Below are 25,756 nucleotides of genomic sequence, written 5' to 3' on the forward strand. Positions count from 1 at the left end.
CATCCAAATCACTTTGTAACAAATATAGTGTTGATACAGCAAGATTTCCTGGCAGTTTTCATTTAAGTTTTGAATATCAGGCAGCCTGGATGTAATGCTTCTGTAGCATAATCAGACAGCATTTTGGAGACACCACCCCTCTCCCCAGTTAAGATATCCTGCTGGAGAAGATTATCATTTACTGAAACCTGTGGACTTCTGACCAGGTCCACCAAACAAGAATCTGTCTCAAAAGCTGTAGAAGAATCACATACAGGATCTTTCCTATATATTTAAACATCTATGGACAATAGAAAAAAGTTCTGAAAAGCACTAAAGTTTCAGTATTTTTTGTCTAGAGCACAACACGGATTAGTAGCTTCTCGCAGCAACACAAGTCTCAAAATTGCTTTTATATACTGCCCTATCATTACAGCTACTCAAATCTAATTTAGAACCCACTACTACTTCTACTGCAGGCCTCTTATCTTTCTTTTTTTTCAGGTTTACAATTCCTTCAGAGCTTTATTTCAGCATATTCAAAGTCCAGATGCTGGAATTCTCAGGAGGCCTTTGCTCTGTTTCTCTTTCCTCACCAGCATCATTTGCAAGATGCTTTTTACCATCTTCTCTTGAAGTCACACACACAAACCAGAGCAGCTCCTGTCAGCATGGCTGGACTTTACAGCTCTTCAGAAGTGACTATTCATCCTTGTCCAGACTGTAAAAATCAGGAAGGCAATGATTTGTTTGTTGGATAGTAATAATTAAGTTCAGGGCTAACAGGTAAAATTCAGACTTGAAATACTGAATAATTAGAGTTATACTGAAAGTATCTCAAAGCACATGTTCATTAATGTTTTACATCCAAAAACCTGCAGAAGTTTTTATGGACAATCAAGGACAGAGCTTTTGAGGGGTGAGGGAGAAGTGATATTTCTTCCAGTCACATAGTTTCTGTTATAGACCTTGTAAGGTTCTTTCTCCCCAAAGCAAAGCTAAGCAAAAAAAGCTGATGGTTCCCCCAACCTGACTTAACTTTGTGTGGAACCCCCTAAGACTAGCACTGAAGATCATGCCCTGTGCCTTGCTCTGTCACAATAAACTGAAATTCACTATGGACACCTCAGCTTTTAATACATACCTCTCTGCCATTTCCATAACTAAATGTTAGTATTATTAGGGTTTTATACACACACACATACACACACACACACACACGTGTGTGTGCTAAGCTCTAACACCTCTGAGTACTGTTCAAATACCAGCTGACAATAGGGATAGGTCCTACAAGGACTCATAGCTCTTCAGCTTTTTTTTTTAACCCACTGAAATGATAGCATAGGGGTTAGTTTTACTATACACAAACCTTTATAATATATAGTTTTAGCCTTTGAATTTGGTACAGATTCCCTTTAAAAGTGCTGCTTGGGAGAAGGAAGGGAGAACAAACCATTAATAATCCCTTACAATTTCTTAAAACCCACAGAATTGTAAGCAAGGACTACTGCATACTTAGTAATAAAACTGATTTGCTATTTAGACTCATACCTCTGAAACAAATGGGTATTTATTATGGAAAGGTTAGCATCTAATTTATTCAAAATCAAAACAATATTTCATAAGAGAGAGCTATTTGCCTAGGATGGGCAGCTAAAGCCTATAGATAAACTTCGCTACTTCATGGATCAGCAGGAATAAGCAAATTCTACTGTAATGACTTTCAGATGTCAGCAGCACCTCTCACACCACCTTTTCTTGGCCTGAAAACCCAGCAGCATCTTTTGTAAACCAGTCATGTCTATATTTGCCAGTAACACAAAACCACATCTAAATCTAGCGTCTTACTAATTGGTCACTGCAGTAAGTGAAATAAGCGTTAAGAGCCAATGGCATGTTTATATAAGCAGCAAAATAGTACCTAACATTTTTTATTAGAACTATTTTGTATTACTACTGGTTTTAACATTTTTCTTTTACTTAGACACTTCTAGAAGTACTTTGCAAATTAACAGAAAAACTAGCACAGGAAAAAGGACATAGTGATAATATTGTTCCTATGTATTTGCCACAGTGAAATTTGTAGTAGCTTCAAATTTTACAGCACCACAAGGTATCTCAATTTACTAAAGGGCATGTTAGCACTTATTCTTACATTGTATGGGTGAGTTATTAAACACAACTTGCACAACACAAGATACATTATCCTATTTATAAACAAACTTTAACACAGCAGAATGCTTTTTGGTTTGTTTTGGGGTTTGGGTGGGTTTTTTTATATATAAAGCCAGCATGCCAAGGTTCACTATAAGTATTTAAAAGTCCACTAGCAAATCAGTTGGAGAAGCATAATTCTGTACATTGAAACAATCACTGTAATACTATCATAACCACTTGATAAATAGTGCTTATTATCCCAAAGACAGATAGTGTTCTCTAATATGGCAATCTTATAAAAATATGCAAAGACCTCTGACACAAAAGACTACTTTCTCAATAAGCAGAATCTAATTGAGAAAAGAAAAATATAGTATATGTGGAACACTAATCAGGAGCTGTGGATAGCTTGGGGAAGATTTAAATTTTTAATAAGTAGGTTACATCTTCAAGCAAGATCTTCACTGAAGTCAAGTCACCTATCCCCACCCCCCCTCAAAGACCCCCAAACAACCACACACACAAAAAAACCCAAAACCAAAAAACAACTACCAAATTAAAAAAAGGTATACCAACTAACCAACTTTTGTGTTACTATCATTCAGCAGTGGGCAGAAAACAGTATTCTCAGTGTGATTTACCAGCATATACTTGTAAAAGTGTTCAGTCTCGTAGCTGCAAGTTCCACAGTTGGACTCTGATGAAGCCACTAGATGCTCTTTTTACAGCATTAAGCAGTTTGGTTACCTCACTGGATTTTAGGCTCTATTTTATATAAATTCAAAATGTAATTAAAAAGACTGTTAAGAGCCATTCAGGAAGTAGACATGCCTAACACCTCTTGAATTCTACCTTTTGCATTACAGATTCCTAAATGTTACCAAACCATTGAGCAAATACAGTAATTAGAAAGTTAAGAGAAAGTATGGCTGTGGAACTGCTGTTTAACAAGAAGAGTTTCTTTAGGAGCACTTAGTGCATAACACCTGCACCATCTGTAAGGCTAGTGCAAATGCTTGGGACTGCTAGAACTTTGTCCATAGCTTCTCATCTTTAAGAAAGGGAACAGAACAAATATGTAATTCTATATAATATAAGAGCATGTCTGACACCACAGAATATTCTTAATCTGCATCCACAAACAGAAGCATGTAAAAGTAGATGTCCACCACAGACAATCTGAGATATTCAGGAATCAAATGAATGTTTCGGGACTTGAACATAGAAAGGAAGCGCACAAAAGGTGAACAAATAGACAAGTAATCTGAAAGGGACACAAGGGACATCGTGCATGCAGAGGTGTGGCTAGAAAAGCCAAAGCCCACCTGGAACAGAATCGGGTGAGTAATGTCAAAGGCAAACAGGGCTTCTAGAAGTACATAAATCTACCTGGACTTCAGTAAGGCCTTTGACACTATGTCCCTTCAGATCCTCATAGACAAGCTGTTGATGTACAGACTGGATGAGCAGACAGTGAGTGGACTGAAGACTGGCTGAAGGGCTGGACCCAGTGGGTAGTGAACAGTGGTACAAAGTCTAGCGAGAGGCCAGGAATTAGCATACTCTGGGGTCAATACCAGGTCCAGTTCTGTTTAACATCTTCATTAATGATCTGGATGATGGGGCAGAGCACACCTTCAGCAAGTTTACCGATGACACAAAACTAGGAGGCGTGGCCGATATGCCAGAGGGTCATTCTGCCATTCAGAGGGACCTTGACAGGAACTTCAAAGTTAAACAAGTGCAAAGTCCTGTACCTGGGGAAGAACAACCTCATGCACCAGCACATGCTGGAAATGGTAATCTGGAAAGCACCTTGGCAGAAAAGGACCTGGGGTCCTGGTGGTCACCAAGTTGAACACAATCCAACAAGGTGCCCTTATCATAATAGAAGGTTAACAGTATCCTGGGCTGCATTAGATAAAGTATTGCCAGCAGGCGACACCTCCCTCTAAAGCATTGGTGAGGCCACACCTGGAATGCTGTGTCCAGGTCTGAGCTCCTCAGTACAAGAGAGATACAGAGCTACTTGAAAGAGTCAAGTAAAGGACTACTGAAACTATTAAGGGAACTGAGCATCTCTCATAAGATGAAAGGCTGAGAGCTGGGACTGTTAAGCCTAGAAAAGGCTTGGGGAGACTCTTAATTTATATGAATACCTGAAGGGAAGGTGTAAAGAAGATGGAGCCAGGCTCTTTTCACTGGTGGCCAGTGACAGGACCAGAGGCAATGGGCATAAACTGGAACATAAGAGGTGCTGCCTGACCATCAGGAAACGCTTTTACTGTAACGGTGACTAAGCACTGGCACAGATTGCCCAGAGAGGTTGTAGTCTCTCCATCCTTGGAGAGACTCAAAAGCCATCTGGACACAGTCCTGGGCAAACAGCTCTAGGTGATTCTGCTTGAGCAGAGGGGCTGAACACTATGACCCCTAGAGGTCCCATCCAACCTCATTCACTCACAAGAAAGAAGAACCTACACAGATACTCAGTACTTGCATCTATTAATATCAGCTTTTCAAAAGCTACAAAACACACAGCAAGACTACGGTCTTTCTACATGCATTGTCCTGCTACATACCTTCTCCTAGCTCAGCTCGGTCTTGTTCAATAGATTACGTACCAATAAACAGCATAGATCATCTTTACCACACATTAAACACTCAAAGCCAGACCTATACAGATAATGAGAAAAGGCTTAATAATAATGAAAATGCCTCAGAAAAAAGATATTTGGCATGTCAGCCTATATACAGAAAGCTCTATTATTTTTATAAAAGCTCAGAACCTCTTATTAGGCTGCCTTTCCATGCTAGGAAGAGCACCAGGGTTAAGCACGCATAGAATGATGATGCAATCATACCAAAAGTACCTCACTTCCAGTGACATCTTAGTCCTTTCAGCAGGAAAGGAAGGTTAGACAGCAAGGCATAGATCTTGAGCCATTGCCTCTTCAAAACAGGCGTTCCGGAATATTTTGTTCTTCTGCAGATCAAAAAGACATACTTTTCCAACCACTTAGCTCTTTTACATTTATAGTTGCTGACACTCGGTAGGATCATGAAGTTCACCATGCATAATGGTGAGGCATGCATCCAATACAAGGATTAGAGAAAATGGATTCACAAGAACATTTGACCAAGGTTAAACAAGTGATGAGAATCTTTTTGTCATGTAGTCCCCAAAATTACTTTCTTATACAATGAGACTGATGGCAGATAAATTGAAAACATGTAAATATAATACAGATTCTGTATAGTGTATAACTACAGCCTCATTTGCAGAGGTCAAAGCTGAAGGACCACACATTTCTCCTATATCAAGGATTCTACTTATTTCAGTTGCCACAGCTAAGCAACGTCTAAGATAAGTCAAAAAGGAAAAGCCAGTTTTAAGCTTCAGAATTTTTATCTCCAGGTCCATTTATCTGACAGTGTTATAGTGAGCTGGCCATTAAATTCCCCCCTTAACAGAAGTGATATTCTACATAAGTTATTCACAGTCTATCCTCAGTCCTTCTAACTCAGTAATTTTTGCCGAAACTTCAAATAAATAACAAAGATGCATTCCTCTATAGGCCTGTACTTTTGAATACAAACAGCTGCTTTAGCTTATTTCTCCCCATTAGGAACAATGACCTATCCTCTTCTGGACTTTGATTTCCCATCCTGATTCTGTTCTCTTTTCCAGATACTTTCAATGATATCAGTGCTCTCACTTTGGCAGCTGCCTTATGTATAAATTTGCTTTGGGAGAACAGAGACAGGGAAATCTTACATCAAAGACAGCCAATATTGGCTAAAAGAGTAGCATTTGCCAAGTGAAATATTTTACTTGATTTAATTAAGGTAGAACAGGTATGAAACATACATTTAACAGACTGATCACCTTTCACAATGTACCTAGCAAGGAATGAACACAGTATTAAAGCCGCTCACCAACCCACTAATGAATTCTCTCTCCTTCTCATCTCATTCCAGTTACTCTTTCTGAAAAGGGGAAGGGGAAAATCCTACTCCTATCTCTCAAGAGAACTGTTTGGTTATGTTCACAATGGTCAAAACAGTTCGTTTTAGGTCTTATAACAAAACACAAAGAAAACATGAAATAAATATAAAACTAAGCAGACAGGGGAGGATAAAAAAAAATATATCTTTTCTCACATTTAATTTGAGAACTCAGGGGCTTAAATACCCATACAAGATTTTGATGCAATTTACCCCTTTCACCTGAGAGCTAAACTCATTTCTTAGGATAGCTAGGAGATTGTTTTAACTCAAAGGTTATGCGATATGCACGTCTTAAGTGCACTCTATTGCTTCTGCTAAAACTGTTTCACTTTGCACAAGTAACGACTTTCTGGAGGAGGATCCAGTATGTGAACGATTGCCCTAAACAAAAACCCACCGAGAACATCTATCTTGCTCTTTGTGTCATTGCCCAAGTATTTTACAGGAACAGCAAGAACTTAACAGGAAAGAATAAAGAAGGCTGCCTGCAAAGGGGTCTTGCAAGCTGCACCTTTGCTGTAGATGTACTCTGCCTTCAGTCTGCATCTGTGTTATTGTTCTTATAAGTGGGCCATTTGAAAGTTCACACCACACTGTTCAAAGGTTTGTTATCCCAGCTCTTGCTTAAAGATCTCTTTATGTCTATACAAGCAAAGAGTTTGACTTTGAAATATATTTTTCTGTTACTATGCGTTGTGCAGTAGGATAAGGTGCAAGTTAAATCTCTTCTCAGAAGGTTTTCTCATAAACATAAGTACTTGCAGGTTTCTTCTGCAAGGAATAAAAAAGTTTAGGATTTAGGCAGATTAAAATATTATTCTCATCCTTCATTCATTTCATCCCACTATGAACAGAAATAAGGCATAAAAGTACTCCCAATATAGGTATTCTGTACAATGTGGTGTCAGCTACACTCAGAGTGATTCTTACTGATGCTGTACAGACGAAGATTATTACCAGGTTCCATACACAATTTTGGTTGCTTTTTATGAGTTAGGGATCACAACAAGCTTTTCTCAAACCCATGGCTCATTCACAGTGCAAATGAGTTTTATCATCTCAGCTTTCATATTTATACTTGAAAATTCAGAAGTTGCTTCTACTTGCATTAAAGCCATGACAAGTCCTATATAGCTGACTATCACACAGATGAAAAGATGTTTGAGATACTTTCTAGACTGTCCCCTTTTAGGGGCTTTAAGCATAAAAGAGAGCTCTTAAATAGAAAGCCAAGAGAAATTATGGCTAGCTACAAGACTCAAAAAACCATCAATCCTATAATTTAAAAAAAACCTTTTAGGAACCTTATTTAGCCAATTAAAGAAGGATAATCCAAGTGTCAGTCACCATGTGCTATTAACACGTTACCAGCTACGTAATTTTACCTGAGCACTACCACTGCAAACAGATCTAGCATTTAACTTTGAGTGTCAGTAACAGGACCAGGAGATCTACTTCAGACTAGAAATTCTTTCAGGTAGGAACTACGTGGCACCTCTTGCTCTTACAGCACTCAAGAGTACATATTCCCACTGTCCACAGTCAGATAAAGTTATAATAAAGTGATGTAATCACATTCAAACTATGTTAAATAACACTTGCTCCACATTTAAAAAAGAAAACACCCACAAACAACCCTCTACACACTTAATTGGCTTTACTGTCAATGAAATGTCATCTTCCCTCCCTACTTTTGCTATGATTTCATCATCTAACTTGCAGAACTATGCAACTCAGTATCCAATAAAAGTCAATGGAAGTAAAGTCCTAACTGATCCCTTACATTCAAGGTTTAAGGTCTTCGACGTGTGCCCACACTGAAAAACTGCATCTGGGACAACAAAAACAATATCCTTGCCAAACACTAAGCAGAAATAAGTAAGATTTTAGTAGAAAACATCCAGTACTAATGATTCAAATTCACGTAGCTGACTTCAGAAGATGAATCATAACTAACCTATAAATTTCATTAATTGGAAACCCCTCTCACTGCCCACACTCAAGGGGAAAAAAGAAAAAGAAAAAAGTAGATATTTCCTGTAGCATTCTTGTCAAAAATCCCAAATAAGGCAATCATTAATTGACTTTTTGGCACAGAAATCTCTCAATTATATCTACACAACTCAAAGATCAGCAACATTTATATAAAACATACACACACACCCCAAAACAAAGACTAAGTATTTCCAGGGTAAGATAAGCTACTGTTTTGCTTCCTTTAAAAAAAAAAAACGAAAAAAAACCCCACAACCAAAAAACAACCATCACACAGAAGACCATTTAAATACTAAGGATTGCTTGAAAAGATGCAGCAGTAAGGGTATTTAGCAAATCTCAGTAATTGTGTATTTGGTATGCTACAATACAAGGTAATTACTAAAAACAGAACAAAAACAATTAGTATTTCCCAATGCATTAGCAAGTCACCTTATACTAAGCTCAAAATCAGTCATACTTAGTTTTGTGGAAAAATGAGGGTTGGACTGAATGTGTGTGATACAGAAAGCTTGTTTTATTGTATTATCGCTAAGGTCCTGCTCCTGAGTTATTAATTAGTTAAAAAGTAACCAGTTCAAATGAGGATAATTCAGGCTTGACTCTACCTCTTTCCTTGACTCTTGCCAGACCCCACCTCCTACACACATGCCTGCAGACCAGTGTAATTGACCCAGCTTGTAGCCATGCCCCCTAATTCAAAGGGCGTTTGTCTCATGAAGCTCTGCCCTTTAAGTTACTCTTCAGTTACTCTACTTCACGCTCTGCAATCACAAGGACAAAATCTTTCATTAAAAAAATTGGCTAATAACTCACAAGCCCATGAGTCTGGGACATAGCCAGAGATCTGTAATATGGGTTAACATCTGACCAAACTGTGAAAAATAATTGCTACTTCTCCTGTATAGTAGCTCCATCCCTTCCCCATATGACTTGGAACATGTGCCACTAGTGACACACCTCTCCTCTGAGAGTACTGTGGTATCTCATCTTTGCCATACCCTCTAAAAAAAAAAAAACAAAATCCAACAGCTTTATATAATCCTTTTTCCAGATCCTGCGTGTTACTACAACACTGAATTCTGATGACAAAAACAGTACCTAAAGCATACATTTATTTAAAAACTGACATCCCGTCACCATCACAAGAAGTTAGGTCCAATCATTTCTTCAAGCAACTAATAAACAGTGTCAGCACCACAATCCTTCTTTGGCCACTGGCAGGAATCATCACCTGTGACTGCACATGCAAAGAACACCAAGCCATGCCAAACAGAACCTGAAGCAGGGCATTTAGCAATCCATTTCCTATTTCCAGTATGTCAGTAAATTAATAGCATGTGAAATGCTGAAGTAATTGTGTATTTCTAAATTCTTCCAGAAAAAGCACCATCTTGTTTCAGCTTCTCCCCACACCTTGCATTAGATAAAATATACTCAAGACCCATAACGTTCAGCTGGAGAATACTCAGAGTTTGTGGTCTAATAAACTTTGAACAACAGAAATACTTTGCATTTCATTTTTTGTGCCCTCACTACCCCATTTTTTAGCTATCTAGGCTGACATTCACAGATGCATATGTACTTTTAAGGCCTTGTATTCAATGAAGAATACAATCGTCTAAATATGAGAAACAAGCAAAATAAAACGTACCTGATTGGCAGCTTTGTAACATTTTAATATGAAAAGTAGTGCTACCTGTTGGTCACAAAATGAAAATGATAACATGGGTGTTCTCTTCTAGGATCACCAAGGATGGTTATGTCATCTGCTTGCCTTCTGTCACAAATCTAGAGGAATGGCTACAAAGAAATCTGCTTTACCTGTATAAGGGCAGCAGAAGCCATACTGCCTACTCATTAGAGGAAAGCCTGGCACTTGTAAAGACCAGGCTCTTTCTCAAGAGTAACCTGCTCTTTGGAAAGGAGAATAAGAAGATATTACTATGTACTATGCCACCAGCAATAGTTAAACATCTACCCTAAATCCAACCGAAATTGTGTCAGGATGCTGTAAAATCAATCCCAGCAACTCCTCCTGTACCCATTTATAGAGTCTATAGATACAATCACATGACATTGTCCTAACATTCATAACAATATCCTGCAAAAACTACTGCTGAAGTTAAGTGCAAGAAATCCATGTGTAAGTACACGGACAGCTACAGTGAAAGAAGTGGGTCCATCAGTCTCCGAAATCCCACCTTGTACAAGTCAAAAATGCTTACTCACCTTTAAGCTACTGAGTATTTTGAGGTTTCTAAAAAGTGTGAAAAGTGGGATACAGAGCTAGACAAGAGTCAGATGCCACATGTAAAACAAAGAATAAAACAGAAAGCTTCCTGTCCTACCTTTCTTGAAAGGCCTTACCTTTCAAAGTAACCCATGTATACTGCTCAGCAGGTGGTTTCTTTTTTCCTTAAAGCCCTGAATATCGAGATACAGTCCACTGTGCTGAAAGCCACTCTTTCCAAAAATGAGAGTGCTTGCCAATAAGTCACAACTGTTTTACCATATGCCACATTGTTCTGCCAAGTATCACCAGCCTGTTCTACTTTTAAGCAAATTTCATTATAACATAGCTCAGAGCAACACTCATTAAAAAGTATACTGAAAAATGTCAAGTTGTTTTTATATTAAAAATGTGACTTCGTTATCCATGAAGATTTCAGACTGGTATTTATTGAAGAGGAAAATTTGAGAAAGCTCACCTCAAACTCACCAATCACTTCTGGGACTAAGATGACAGCCCTGTCATCAGCTCCATCACACACTAATGGCAACTGTTACTTTGAGGACTGTCCATTTCCCAGCACTCCAGTGTGATCTCCAATCTAAGCACACTCATTAAACACCCTCCCTGTCTGTGCGATTAAAGAGGAGTTGAGGATACAGTCATCTCTCTGGATAACTCTGAATATGTATGTTCACCCTTTTGTATTACAGAGGCCCACTCCAGTCAGTTTAAGAGTTTCCTAAGGCTTTTTCATAAGCATGTAAAACTCAGCACCAGGGTTTCCATACAATAGCTGACAAGACTGGTCTTAACTGATGAACTACCAAAAAACTAGTCCAAATGCTAACCTGATTTAAACTCTGATCTCACTGGACTCATGGGGTAGGAGAGTATGCAAGTCAGCCCAAAATCTGGCTTTAGACTACCTTTGATTTGTTTTACCCAGAAATAGATCAACTCGTGGTGTTTTTACATTTTAGCTTGATGAGTCATAGCTAAACCTATCACAGTCTAAAAAAGAAATAATACATATTAGCTTTCCATTAAAAAAAAAATTCTTTCATTTGTTTGCATCCAATATTCCTCATGACCAACAATCGATGAAGAAACATGCCTCCTTCCCAGTACCGTCACAGTTTTAATGAAAGTTTAAAGACTATTATAAACTACTCTAAGTAAAACTCTCAAATTTCAAGATCAAAAATAGGTCACAATCAATTGGGACTTATAGCATACGAATCACAGTACAGAAGTTAAACATGTCATAGTAGTTTTCTTTTGAAAAATCAGATTTTCATTGGATGCCAAAATATGACTTAAGGGTTCCATACAATTTGGTCAGCTCTTACTTGAAAACTATGTTTTAGTGCATGTCAGCTGCTGTCTAGTGGTTACTTCCTGTCACAGTTCATCCAGAAAATCACTAATAAAATTCAACACCACCATACAGCCTCTGAAAAGCCAGGTAGTTCTAAGGATGTGCTATATAATGATGTCCAAAATTCAGTTTTTGTGAATATGAGACCACTTGCATTTCCTTTTCACTGCAGCATCTATTTTCTCTCTCTCTCTCACACACACACTCTCACCTGCCCCTCTACAACAGCAGGGAATTTCCAAAAGCCTTTCTGTTCTAGAGCCATAATTTGCTTTTCCTAGGTATTTTCATTCTTGTACCCCTTCTTGCAAAATTTTACTTCAGTTAGCCAAACTTGGACAAAACATTCTTCTTTTAAGGGATATATTAAAATTTATAAGGGCTTTAAGGACAAAAGCCATACCTGTTCAACCTGTCACTCAGGTTTTGTGTCCCTTCACATCTGTCCTCCCCCATCACCCCCCTCTGTTTTTTGACCTATCAATCTCAACAAGAACACCTATGAAGAATGACCTTTAAAACAGCTCTTTCATCCTCTGCTGCTGAAAAGGTGAAGTAAATAATTTTAGTATATTATTATACTGAAGTTTCATTCCTATTTTATTGAAAAACTACTGAAGCACAGATTAGGCCATTGAGCCCAAGATGACAATTTTTTGTAAGTTGTCCTCTCATGCCAGCAAACTATACAGATCGATAGATATCAGCATATGCATCTTTTGAGTTAGCTGAACATGAACTTTTCTTCTTGGCAAAATACAACTATACTAAATTTTAAAGCAAAACCAAAACAATTTAAAAAGATATGTACAGCAGTAAAAAAAAATAAAATATAAACCATCAAGTATCTGATAAACAATCAGAAACCTGCCTATTCTCTATCCAAAATTCAGTATGTTTCCCATCTTAAGCCGAATGAATCCTCAGCAATGCAGATACTAAGAAGGCAGTAACCACAGGGTCTAGTTGCCTGGAAACAGGTCTGTTGCAGGCAGCTGCTGTAAACTACAAGGAAATTCTACTTGATCCTTTAGGATCAGCCACCAGGCTTACTATGACAAAAAAAAAGTGTAAACTTTCGTCAAGACTTTTCAACAAATTAATGTTTTAAGATGTTCATAAAGACATACAAAAAGAATCAGTATCTGCTCAGTCATACAAGCAAAGGAAACCTACTGCTATCATGCTGCAATGCCATGAGAATCGCAGCAAATGTATATGTGTATGACCATGTACATGAGTTGCGGCAAGAACTACAGAAACTCATCATGGCTCACACGCTGACAGTGCCTACGCAGGAAGAACTAGTAACTGGTGTCTGCATCCTGTTGCAGCACTCCTTCAGCTTGCAGTTACATGCACACCTGAAGTACAACCTTTCATCAGACCTAGGTGTTAAACTAGTGTTAACCTCAAAGCAGCTGTTATCAGAGCAAAGTGATTTAGCCAGTAAATCACAGGTACAGTGTAACAGAGAAGAAAAACCTCAAAAGGATGAGGGACTAGGATACCTATTTATTGACTGTAAGGAAAGGACAGTTCTATCAATCATTGCTTCCATCATCCTATGGTCTCTTTCCTACTTCATTATTTAGAATGCACATCACTCAGGCTGCTACATTTGTTATATAGGTCTCAGTGTTTGTCAGAGTTGCAGTAGAAATACCCAGCCAACTAAAGCACTACAACTACCTTTTGTTTCAACAGAGCTTTTCAGTGGGGAGGTGTTAGAGGTGCACAGTACAGTTCCCAGAGGGACAAGCATATTCCTCTACTGCAGAATATTCAGATCACAGCCCTATTTTGAATGAGGCAAAACAGAAGTTCTCACTTTGTTTGCCAGCATTTCCTCCAATACATTATAAACACTATTTACTATTTTGAGGATCAAGTCTCTCTTTTCCAGTTTGTTGTTTTTTTTTTTTTTAGGTGATAGAATTGCTCTCATTTCAGCATTTTTCTGAACAATTTCTGGGAAACTGATGTTTTCTCTTTGGAAAAGTGGTAAAAGTGGCATATTTTTACAAGCTAACAAGAATAAAACCGGGATTGCTCGATTTTAAGGTTCTTATCCTGACTGCAGTTTGGAGGGAGAAGAGGGTTTTTTTTTCGTGGTGGTGATGTTTATTTTGGTGTAGGTGTTGGTTTTTCACCCTCCAAACATATAGTAACACACTATCAAACATCACTGATTTAAGTGGTCGTTATTCTGGCAAATACAATGAATTACTGTGAGGTACATATACTGCTTCTAAAGTAAATCAGTAAAACCTAAAGATTGAGAGTATCTCATCATTTTCAGGCATAGGCGCAAGTGAGCGATCTAATCCTGTATTCTGAGGATGAATCCCTTCACCCCTGCTCACAGGAGCCAGTGCTGCAGCCAAAAAAACCCAGCTCATCATCTGATCTCAGAGTACATACAGGAGAAGGCATTTCCAGATTGCTCACAAGGTATGGGTGAAGGTATAACTAAAGCTGGCTTTCAGTGCCCTGAGCTGCAGCGTGATTCTGGAGCCATATCCCACTCTGTAAGCATGTTCTGGTGAAATTTGCAGCAAGGCAATCATCACCACAGCGCAGCAGGTGGAAAGAAGGAAGCAGCCCTGCTGCCCTGGCCTTTGCTGGTTAGGAGGTTATGAAGCAGCGCATCTTAGGAGAAAGAGCAGCAGGATGGGCAAGCTAACATTTTGGCGATATAACCAGAGTTAAAACCCTAATCAGCAAGTCTCTAAACAGATTCTCCCACCCTCACCCCGCCCCCTTTTAGACATCTCAGCTCTACCTTGACTTTGTATTTCAAATTAGTCATATGAATTAATCCTTTTTTCAATAAGTATAAAATGAAAGGACAACTGTTAATGGCCTGTTCCACTCTGTCCTGTTAAGTTCCTTCTTTCCAGAGCTCTTCTGACCACAGTTCCCCAGTATTTCAAAGAAACACCTAGTCCTAAAGACACTACATCAGTTTCTAGGTCAAATGTCTTTTCATGCTTGACCTTTTCCACGAAAAGGTTACACCTTCTCTCATAACCATTTTGAGACTCAAGACTCTCCCAGTAATTGAAGAGATTTTGTAATCCTTACATTTTCAGTTACAATTGTGTCTTCTGTAATACAAAACTTTTCTAGTACTTCATTTAAGGGACACAATGCATTATTGAGCTATTTCTAAACAAAGTTAAGTAAAATCTGGTTTAATGTGGACATTTGTGATTAAACTTACTGCTTCAGGAATACATTACTCTTTCTTATCATGCACAGAAGGCTTAAATGAACACAGCAAACTAGTAGCAACTGAACAGTGGAACAAAACAGGGAACAAACTCTGTTTGCCTGTTTCTCAGATCTCTTTTGTTGTGAGTGTACCACAGTATAAAAACAGCCTGGAAATTCCTAGATGACACTACAGGTCAATGGCTTAGTTTTGAAATACTTTTCTGCCGCACAATTTGTACGCATCTCTGCCACACATATTAACGCCTACATCAGTTACTGCCTGTCACTTCAAAAGGCCAGCCAAATAAACTGATTTTAAGGAATGGCAGTGTTACTTCTGCTGTACAAGTGTAGGAATGGAAACAAAGAGCAAGTTGATGACTTGCCCCAAGGCACAGTAAACCTGTGTCAGTTAGAACACAGACAGAACAATAGTTGACAAATATTAGTCTGGCACTAACAAAACCACTGATAAAAGAAACCTGATAAAAGAAAGAAACTGATGCTTTTTAGCAACCAGATAACTATAGATAAAGCAATACTTATTTTCTTCCCAACTTTCACCCAGCACAAAGATGTGCTAGATACAGAGGACAGCACTGCAAATATGAAAAGGTAGATGCTTTCTAACTCCCAGTCCAAAGGAAATTTTCTGATCCTCCCTTTTAAGAAGCATAGGATTAGTTACTATTTCATTTTCCATATTTGTTCTGTACTAGTGTCCCATAGCTTATCAATAATTAACATCAGGCATAAACCACAGCCAGAGTTTTAACACTGATTCCCTTCTGGGCTAAGGCAACGCTCACCACAGTCTGACCGTTCGTAGTTTTATCTTCTCCTTGTTTTAATTGAATTAAGAACAGCACCTGGCAGATATACATGTTTTATACAGCTAGACTTACTACAATCATTTTTGAGTCAAACATGCAGAGACTGGGTGACTTTTAGCATTTATCAAAGTGAAGGATTAAGAGCACCAGGGCTATAGCCAGATGGGACCGACAGGCACTGTGGGAAGCTTTGTACCATTCTTGCAACTGTCTTAATGAACAGCTAAACCCTATTTGGCTTTCTGATACCAGACCTTAGTCAGTGTTAATCAAATCTAGTTTTTCAAGGGAAATTTTACAGATGCTTTACATGAACAGATACCACAATTAGAAACTGTATAAACAGATATTCAAATAGCACTTCAGCGAGAATGCAAAACCACACACTTTTCTTCGTAAATGTTTCAGTCAGATGCTAATTAAGAAAGTATTCAAACGCCTGTCTTCAAGGATCACTCTTGAAAGCACGTAGATTAATTCTAGAAGAAACAGAAAATGCTATGCTTGCTATCTAATCGGTGTAGTGGCAAATTATGAACACGGCATTGACAGCTGATGCCAGCTACCCCCTGGTCACAGATTGTATCTACCTTCGTGTTCCAATAAAGCCAGTGAACTGCAGCTGAATTACACCCTACGACCAGAAATAAGTACTCTGAAGTAGTCAAGGAACACACTTGATTTTTGCCTTTTGTTCTCTAGCAAATCTGCAAGCATTCCCCACAGGCAAACTTTGCAATTTCAAATAATGACAATTTATATTCAGATTATTAATATTTACTTGTTAAATACAGGGTGACATTATTTCTGAGATTTTCATGATCTGAAAAACCCAAATCAATTATTTACTCTAGCAAAAAGAAAAATAAAGAGCTAGCTTTCAGCACTGACACCTTGAACTATTTTTAGTAAATAAAATGTCTGATTAAGTAAAATTTAGAAAGGTTTGAAGAAACAAAGCCCCACCCAATAAAAATAAATATTTTCAATATAAGAGAGTCCACACAAACTTAAAACAAGTAAGCTAACCACAGTGTTAAGTAAATCATTTGCTACTTTTAGCAAACATCCTCAGAATAGCCTTTGTCTTCACAGTGGAAGGGTCAGAAAAAGCCTGACTGCTGTCAAACATTTAACATTTAGCTCTACTTAATGGCAAAAAAAGCAACTTCATGATAATATTTAACAGCCTGGGCTGCACACAGAGTTAACCTATTTCCAGAACACATTTAGAGGTAACAGCTGTACAGTTACCGACTAGTTTGGACTAAAGAACATTACGTATGCAGTGATAAACACAGGATTACCTTGTTGCAAAGCAATTTTATTGCTTATGATAAAATTGCAATTTTATCATAAATTTCCTAAAATAAGTTTTGAAAATGCAATGCAAAGGGAAACGAGATAAACACTTTCTATTTAGACTAAACAAAAGCAACACCATACTTTCAGAGAAGAGGCAATTGCACTGTAATGTGCTTCTATAATTGGCTGTGGTTAATCCACAAGGTCTCTGCTTATCAGAATAACCAATAAATGGACCTAATCTAGTTGAACTTGCTTTGAGCAGAGGCTTGGACTAGAAATCCTCACCATGTCAAATCTTCATGGTACATAACATTACAACATTGCTTTGCAGTACCTGGTGACAGATGAATTTTTCTTTCTGTGTTGGCAACAGGAGATATCAGAGGGATACAGAAGTCTCCACTTACCTTCACAGTTTCAGGTACTTCTCCTCTCTTCTACCTCTGTATGCACAGGCAGAAGCACCCTTCAACAGCAATGTAGAAGGCTCATTGATTTAATTCTGTTTCAGGTCAGATCCTCCCCAAAACTTTCTTACAGAAGAGAACTCAGTGGAGAACATAAGACCCATTAAAAAAAGAATTTGCCTGTTTGTACCTTTGTTCTTTGCTCATTACTCCAAATTAGATGTTGCTGTAAGAGGAGCACAGTTAAATTTCAACACTATAAAAGCAAACAAAAAGTTTTACTAAAATACGTGCTAATATCACTAGTTTTCCACTTAGCACTGTATAGATCTTGCTTAGATTGCAGAAGTAAGCTGTTACACACCTTGAGCAACCATTTAAGCAAAGGTTTCACAATACAGCACCCCATCCACTTTCCCACAGACTTCTCTAAAGCCTGTCTTCAGCATGTGTCTGTTTCCACAGAGACACTAGCTAAAACTACTTCATAAATTCTGGGCCGCAGCATATAAAGTTACACAGTACAACCTTTAGCTAACAGAGAAGAAATTTCATCTCACTAGTATTGACAGGTAGCTGTGATTTTCTTGTGCAAGAGACACTCTGAAAGTCTGTTTTTCACTTCTGTTCCCAATTCAGCTAGCTTCGCTGGCCACTGTATTATCTGAACTGTTGACACTACAGAAGTTATCACAAGAAACTAAGCAAGCTGTATGAAACAGATCACTGCCTATAGAAAAGTTATTTTTCTGTTAGCTACACATTGCCAATGCTGAACCAAAATTTTTCTCAAGCTACATAAAACCTAAGATCACCACAGTGACTGACGAGCAAGTCATCATGACTACAGTTCATCACAGAAGGGAGAAAAGGTAGCTTTTAGACAACATCATCCACATGAAACAGCTGCATAAACTGCAGTATTGCACAGGTACCAATAGTACAATTTCCAGTTCCTCTCTGTAAGAAACACACACAAGCATATGACATGAGAAGCTCATACCTCATGTATCATGTCTTACATAAATTACCTCAGATGCTCAACACCTCATGGTGGCAGCAATGATAAAACCTCTGCTTGCCTGTGAAACAGTAACACTTCTGCTGTTTCATCACAAGCTCAGTATAGTCATTGATTTTAGCTCTGCAGTACCCAAACCAGAGTATAGTCTAGCTCTTCCATCACAGTAATCTTTTTAGCATCTAAAAATCCCCAACCAATTGATAGCAAACATAGCAAAGCAAGCGTCTGAAACACTAGTGAAGACCCGTAACAGAGGAAGATAACTTTCTTCACTCAGAAAACAGCAGACATTTAATAAAACCAGAAACTCATTTTTTTTACTAGAGAACTATGTATTTTTTTTGAATGACCCATAACTTAAACCCCATTCTCTTAAGAATCCTCTGAAGAAATAGAAACATACCCCATAGCCTTGGCACTGAACACAACTACAGGGCTGGCTACACAAGTCTTGCAGTCTGGTGTTGAACACTTCAGTAAATGGTTAAAATCACTTTATAGTTAAGCAGGAGGCACTTCATCTTCTCCTAGCCATCTAGTAATTGTAACAGGTATTCAGACTTAGCCTTTCATAGCTTATCCATGTATACACTGTAAGAGAATGTTTGTATACCATGCCTTCTGCAGTGATCCTCAATCACACTTAATCACATTGATGCACTTTTATCTATCAACTCTACTAAATATGACTTCTTAAAAGCAAGAAGCAGTGCCAGAGCTCAACAGCAAGGAAGTAATTAATTCTATATGGAGTATATACACACACATCCTTGCAGTGCATTTGCACTACTAATAGCAAGACGTCACTCATAACTACACAGGACAATGTACATCATGGAATCATAGAACGATAAAACAGTGTTTTTGAGCCAGACAGAATCATTTATTTTTCCATATAGTTACAGAACAGAGGGTTCCAAACAAAAAACAATTTTTTTTCTTTTATAGGCTTTCCTTCCCTCCACTGAAAAAGGATAAGGAGTCTCAAGAAAAAGCCATTTCTAATTGCTATAGATATATTCCAAGAAGTCTTAAAGGGAAACTCCTCATATTTTTATTTTTTTTCATGCTGGAAGTTAGGAGCAAGCCTCAATGAGTATTAATAAAGCAGTACTAACACTTAATAAAAACAACACTGTACAATAGAGACAAAAACCTTAATACTACTTGAATGGGATGATAAACCCTGAAGGATCACCATCTGCTATTTGTAAAACTGGCCTTGCAAATACACGTTTCTAATACAGTTGAACACAGACACGTGCCATTGCTCTCATTAGATTTAATGCCTTCCATAATCACAGAATGTTAGGGGTTGGAAGGGACCTCGAAAGATCATCTAGTCTAACCCCCCTGCCAGAGCAGGACCACCTGCAGTAGGTCACACAGGAATGCATCCAGGTGGGTTTTGAATGTCTCCAGAGAAGGAGACTCCACAACCTCTCTGGGCAGCGTGTTCCAGTGCTCTGTCACCCTCACAGTGAAAAAGTTTTTCCTTATGTTAACGTGGAACCTCCTATGGTCCAGCTTGCACCTGTTGCCCCTTGTCCTATCATTGGCCATCACCGAGAAGAGCCTGGCTACGTTGTCCTGACACTCACCCTTTACGTATTTATAAAGATTGATGAGGTCACTCCTCAGTCTCCTCTTCTCCAAGCTAAAGAGACCCAGCTCCCTCAGCCTTTCATCATAAAGGAAATATTCCACCACCTTAATCATCTTTGTAGCTCTGTGCTGGACTCCTTCAAGCAGTTCCCTGCCCTTCTTGAACTGAGGGGCCCAGAACTGGACACACTATTCCAGATGGGGTCTCACCAGGGCAGAGTACAGGGGGAGGAGAACCTCTCTCAACGTACTGACCGCACCCCTTCTAACACAACTCAGGATGTCATTGGTCTTCTTGGCCACGAGGGCACATTGCTGGCTCATGGTCACGCTGCTGTCCACCAGGACCCCCAGGTCCCTTTCCCCTACACTATTCTCTAACAGTTCAGTCCCCAACCTATACTGGTACATGGGGTTGTTCTTTCCCAAACGCAAGACTCTACACTTGCCCTTGTTGTATTTCACTAAATTTCTCCCCACCCAGCTCTCAGCTTGTCCAGGTCTCGTTGAATGGCAGCTCAGCCTTCTGGTGTCAGCCACTCCTCCCAATTTTGTCATCAGCAAACTTGCTGACAGCGCACTCTGTTCCCTTGTCCAGGTCATTGATGAATACATCGAATAGTACTGGTCCCAGTACCAACCCCTGAGTGAGGGACTCCATTAGATACAGGCCTCCACCTAGACTCTAATTGACAACTCTCCAACTTCTTTCCTTCAACCAATTCATGAAACATATCCAATCTAAGGCACAATTATAACCTATTCTGCATGATAACAATCAGGATTTTTAAAACTAGTAGTACCTTTTGGTTTGTATTGACACAGTACCGCTGCCTACCTGCAATCCTTCCAGTTCAATAACCAAGCCACCAAAATGCTCCTAGGTGAGAGTTTCATAAGACTGCAGGGAGGAAGAAGGTTCAGCTGAAGTCACAGTCCCATAATGTCTTGCTAGCTCTAGACACCTCATTATAAACCCAGGAAAAATTTGACACTATGCAGATTAAGTTCCTGCCATTTCTTCTACCAAAGAGCTACAATGTGGATAAACTGATGGAGCAGAACAGTGTGGGATCTCTACAGAAATAGTGGGAGACCAACAGCAGGACACTTATACAGCCTTCAGCTGCTGCTTACCTCCAGATTTCTTCCTTCCCCTGAACTACTCTTCTTTCCTACCATAAGCAGGTCTTTCACAGAGACATTAAAGCATTAAATATAACACAGGGAACACAAATACAATCTCTATTTTCAAAGCAATTAAAGGAACAGCCATTTGAATGGCATCTTCAGTCGATCTGAAGCTGCAGTGATTTGCCACTTTATTAGAGCCAATTTACCCTGGCTGAGAATCAAGCCTGCGCTACTTCAACATGTGACAGTGATGGCTTGCCCTACAGCCTTCTTCAGAGACACTGCAAACTGCCTCCTTTTCAGGAGCGCAGCCTTGGGGGGGGGTGATTTTAAAAACATTAACAGAGTTTAGGAAAGTAAAGTCTCATTGTACATCTAGCCACACAGATTTGCTGCACTTAACATAGCTTGCCAGTTCCTTCAAACGAACTTGAACCCTGAAAAATGTCTCTGCCTTGGGAAAATACTATGACTCTGCAGAGAGGTACCTTCCCAAGGTGTTCTGTTCAGAGATGGTTGTACAGCAAGGACTCAATTCACTCTGTCTGCCTCTATCTTAAAACAAGTAAAACCTATTCTACAAAACTTGTTGTGCCTTCCCAACTCCATAAACACACAATCATTTTTATTAGTTCCTAAAGAAGTCAATGAATCCTCTGAAGCTTGCTAGGCAAAGTTCAGTCTCAATGTATCAACAATTTCCAATATAAGCATAAGATGCAGATTAATGCAGAGCTGAATATGATCTCAATTTCTTTTCAGAGCTATCTAGAGATGTGTATGCAAGCACGTGCTTTAAGACACTTATTCCAGAATACACTGTTATTTTAAACCACATAAGCTTTATTTTTACAGACATCAAACTCTTATTTTACCTGATGTAGAAATAATTATGTTTCCTCTTCTCCTGGCTTTTTTTTTTTTTTCCCCTGTTTTTATTGAAGTGTAATAGCTAGGGCTCTCAGTGAAATTTCTTCCTGGCAAAAACATTGCCATATTGCTTGAAAACATTTACGACCAACTTTATAAAATAAAAATCCCTGTCCAGGTATACTGAGTGCACTATCTGCACGCAACCAGTCAAGTTAGTGTGTACCCAAAAAACCAAAACCACCCACCAAAAAACAAAACTGTAGGAATAACCACAGCAAAAAAATAATCTGCTTGTCTTGATGAGGGTAACATTTCCTTAATGAATTTCTTCATCTGCTATTTAACAACATGCACAATACAAAACACTAAAAATTGCAAGGAGTCCACGTGTCAAATGCTGATACGCTTATTTCTTGAGCAAGGATTTTTTTACCTTACATGTTTGCATGATGTTAAGAAACACAATTTCTTATTTAAATGTGACGTTCTCTTTGAGAATTACAACACTCCTGAAACTTCCACCACAGCCAAACCATGAAGGTTAGCCTCAGACTAGCTTCTATAAATGCTAGAGTCTGTGACCACAACCCAGTGATGTATGAAACGGAAACTCAGTATTGCATAAGGACTGACAAGTTTAATTGTAGTTCTAGTATTACAGAGAGGCTAATCCTTTTACTAATATCTGAAACAAACTGCTACACTGCCAATGATGTTTGGGTGAAGTGGCACACTACTTTTTTTTTCCCCCGTCTTGGTTTGAAAAGACAGGTGTCTGTGGAGGAAGGCAGGAGCCTCCCTTGAAATGGAAAGTGCAACCCCCTTCCCTCCAAATTATTATAATTTTGAAATTAACGGGCCTTCAGGCAAAGATATGGGGAATAGGAATAACAGTTTTTTACTAATATATATATATATATATATAACACAAGGCAGGGAAAAACAAACAACCCACTGGTTTACACTGACAGAATCAGGAATACAACCTGACACCCTGTTAGGGTGGCAGTAGCAGTCCGATAAGATGGTGGCTGCAGTCCTCCTGAAGCGATGGATGTAGTTCTGTGGAAGCAGCAATCAGGTAAAAGAGTCTGGTCTTCCTCCGAAGGTCCAGTGGTAGGTAGGTAGCTCTTGTCCTCTGGAACTCCAGTGGGGGGGGGAAAGCTCCTCTGGGAATCCAGTGGAAGAAAGGCTGCTAGGGTGTTCAAAATCTCCGTTTTTATTTGGCATGGACTGCTTGGCTCCTTCCCCCCCCTCCCCGGGCGGAGCATCTCACAATGGGATGGGGAGTCGTGAGGCAGTTCCTTGATGGGCCATTAACAGGAGATAGCCCAGGAGCGAGTTATCGATGGGTCAGGCGATAAGGCATTGTTGTGCCCAGTAACAGGAGATAGTCCAGAGGGGGGAGGCAGGGAGCACCGCCCCACCTGGTCTCAACAGCTCCTGAAGACGGTAATAGAATATATTTTCCTTTTGGCACATTTTACACTGTAACCCAGGACACCCCCAAAGGGAGAATTCTATTTGAATTTACTGAATTAGAAGAAAACTGTTCACCAACAACCTTTTTCTCAACGTTGTGTCTATTTTATTCATTTTGACCTGGGATGCCTCAAACTGGCCTTACAACCAATAATACTATTGGTGAAGCTAATAACAAATATCCTGAAAGCTAAAGTACTCAGTTGCACACAGAACCCCATCAGTTGAGAGGAATCTCTGGAGATCATCTGATCAAAACTGCTTAAGGCATCCAGGCAACCTCTATCAGTTCTCAGCCACTCCATGACCAAATAACTACCTAGGGGCTAAGGACAAGGCAGGGTGCTAAGTGCAAACTTTCTTAATTTGCTTGAATTTTCTCAAACACAGCCTGAACCTCTGGCTAGGCTTTTTTAGGCACCGTTGACATGCACTCACAAGGAAAGCAGACAAGAAAGCCTAGGAAATGCTGCTTTACTTGTTCAAGTGAGTTTTGCTCTGTGTCACCCTGACAGGGCAACAGCTCTTCTAAACAACCTTAATACATTTACATTACCTTAACAGGTGGTAAACTGGGTTTTGGAAAAGGATAGCAACACATGTAGAGAACAAAGCTTAAATACCTAGCTTGAAAAGATCACTAGCTGTAAGAAAACAGGCAGCAAAAGATGTTAAATTGTAGATACAAATACATAATTATGTTTCAGATTACACTTGAGACAAATGCTTATTCTGCAAGACATTAAGAGCAGGAAAGTGTAAAACCTCTCCTTCCAAGTGTTTCCAGATCCCCAGCTACTGGCTGCTGTTTCACAGAACTATGTACTTGCACTCAGAAAAAGGATAACATAACTCTTGATTATATTACACCTTAAGATCTTTAAACATGCAACTTTACTAATCTTTTCTACTGAGAAAATGTTCTTGTTCTTGGAATAGAGAACACAACCCATTTAGAGCAATATATATAAAACAGGACCATAAAAAAGAAATATTTTTTCTTTCCTTTTGTTCTTTTGCTGCAAGCACAACTTATCAAGAGACGATTTTGGGGGCTCTTACAGTTAGAAATGGGAAAAAACCCATGGAATTTTAGATGAAACATAGCAGGACTCTCAGAAAGCTGGTATCAGGAGTTAGAGAAATGAAGAATCTGAAGACAATATTGCTAATTTCCAGTTTATTAGAATAATTTTGCCCTTTTTACCCTCACAATTTAGGTAAGGCACTGTGTGTTAAGGTTCTTAATGGAAATGGTGGTCTTTTTTAAGAGCTGATAAAAATAACAAATATTGCAGTTCTATTGCAACTGTAATAGTTACTGCATTTTAGGATATTCTCCAACCACAGTATTGGAGGCATACTAGAACATAAGACTGATTTCTAAACAGCGAGTTAAAAAAAAAAGGCAAATTCTGTTCCCATTCCTGTAACTATCAATTACACATGTTCCTGGCACACCCACATGTACTGAAGAAGGAAGAAACTTCACCTTCCAGCATTTTTATTTATTTACAAAACATTTTACTGCTAATCTGAAGACAAAATTTAGTATTTGACTGAAAAAAACCCCAAACCAGCCCACAATTTAATAATCATGTGGAATGCAACAGATGTAATTGTCACTGTAGTATTACCTAAAAAGTTCAGAATTGTTATCCAAAATGTTTTAAAAAGCGTAAACACATTTGAGGACAAAATGTCTTGCAAGTTCACTTCAGTTTTGCCAAACTGTTTTCATCAGTAAAAAACAAATGAAAAACAGTGATGTTTTCCAAATCTGACTGCTCATATAATTTCTGCAAGATAGTAAGAAACTGAACTGTTTCACTTCAAGAACACCAAACACTCTAATAAACTTAAACAACCATTTCTGATTTTTCATTTGACCTGATGTATCCCCTGTATCCATTACACCAACTTTCCCCCAATAACCACGGAACACAAGTTTCCATATAGAACTAATTAATAACAAAAAAAATCCACCAAAATATTCTGCAAGGTTTAAACACTATAAATAGCCGCAAATATTTCTTCTCCAAACACATGCAAAGTGATGATATTTATATGCTGCATGGCTCCACTTCATATAAATGTGTATCTCAGGAAACCAAC

At 38.7% G+C, this 25,756-nt stretch overlaps 1 protein-coding gene across 24 annotated transcripts in view; it reads right to left on the reverse strand.

Moving 5' to 3' along the window:
* The window catches only part of NRXN1 (neurexin 1), a 719,965-nt gene that overhangs the window by 532,812 nt on the left and 161,397 nt on the right, over positions 1-25,756 (reverse strand). For 4 of the 24 annotated variants that reach the window (XM_086460687.1, XM_086460698.1, XM_086460684.1 and 1 more), the window contains exons 6-8: positions 11,962-11,975; positions 11,192-11,198; positions 1,732-1,742 (exon numbers count right to left, since the gene is read on the reverse strand). The exons of 19 other annotated variants lie outside the window; for them this stretch is intronic. In XM_086460687.1, coding sequence (XP_086316813.1) covers positions 1,732-1,742; positions 11,192-11,198; positions 11,962-11,975 — 32 coding nt within the window. The remainder of the gene's footprint in view (positions 1-1,731; positions 1,743-11,191; positions 11,199-11,961; positions 11,976-25,756) is intronic. One more of the 24 variants, XM_086460685.1, reaches the window with a different exon arrangement.

Source organism: Leptosomus discolor, chromosome 2, assembly GCF_034619465.1.
Source record: "Leptosomus discolor isolate bLepDis1 chromosome 2, bLepDis1.hap2, whole genome shotgun sequence".
Classification (NCBI taxonomy): domain Eukaryota; kingdom Metazoa; phylum Chordata; class Aves; order Leptosomiformes; family Leptosomidae; genus Leptosomus; species Leptosomus discolor.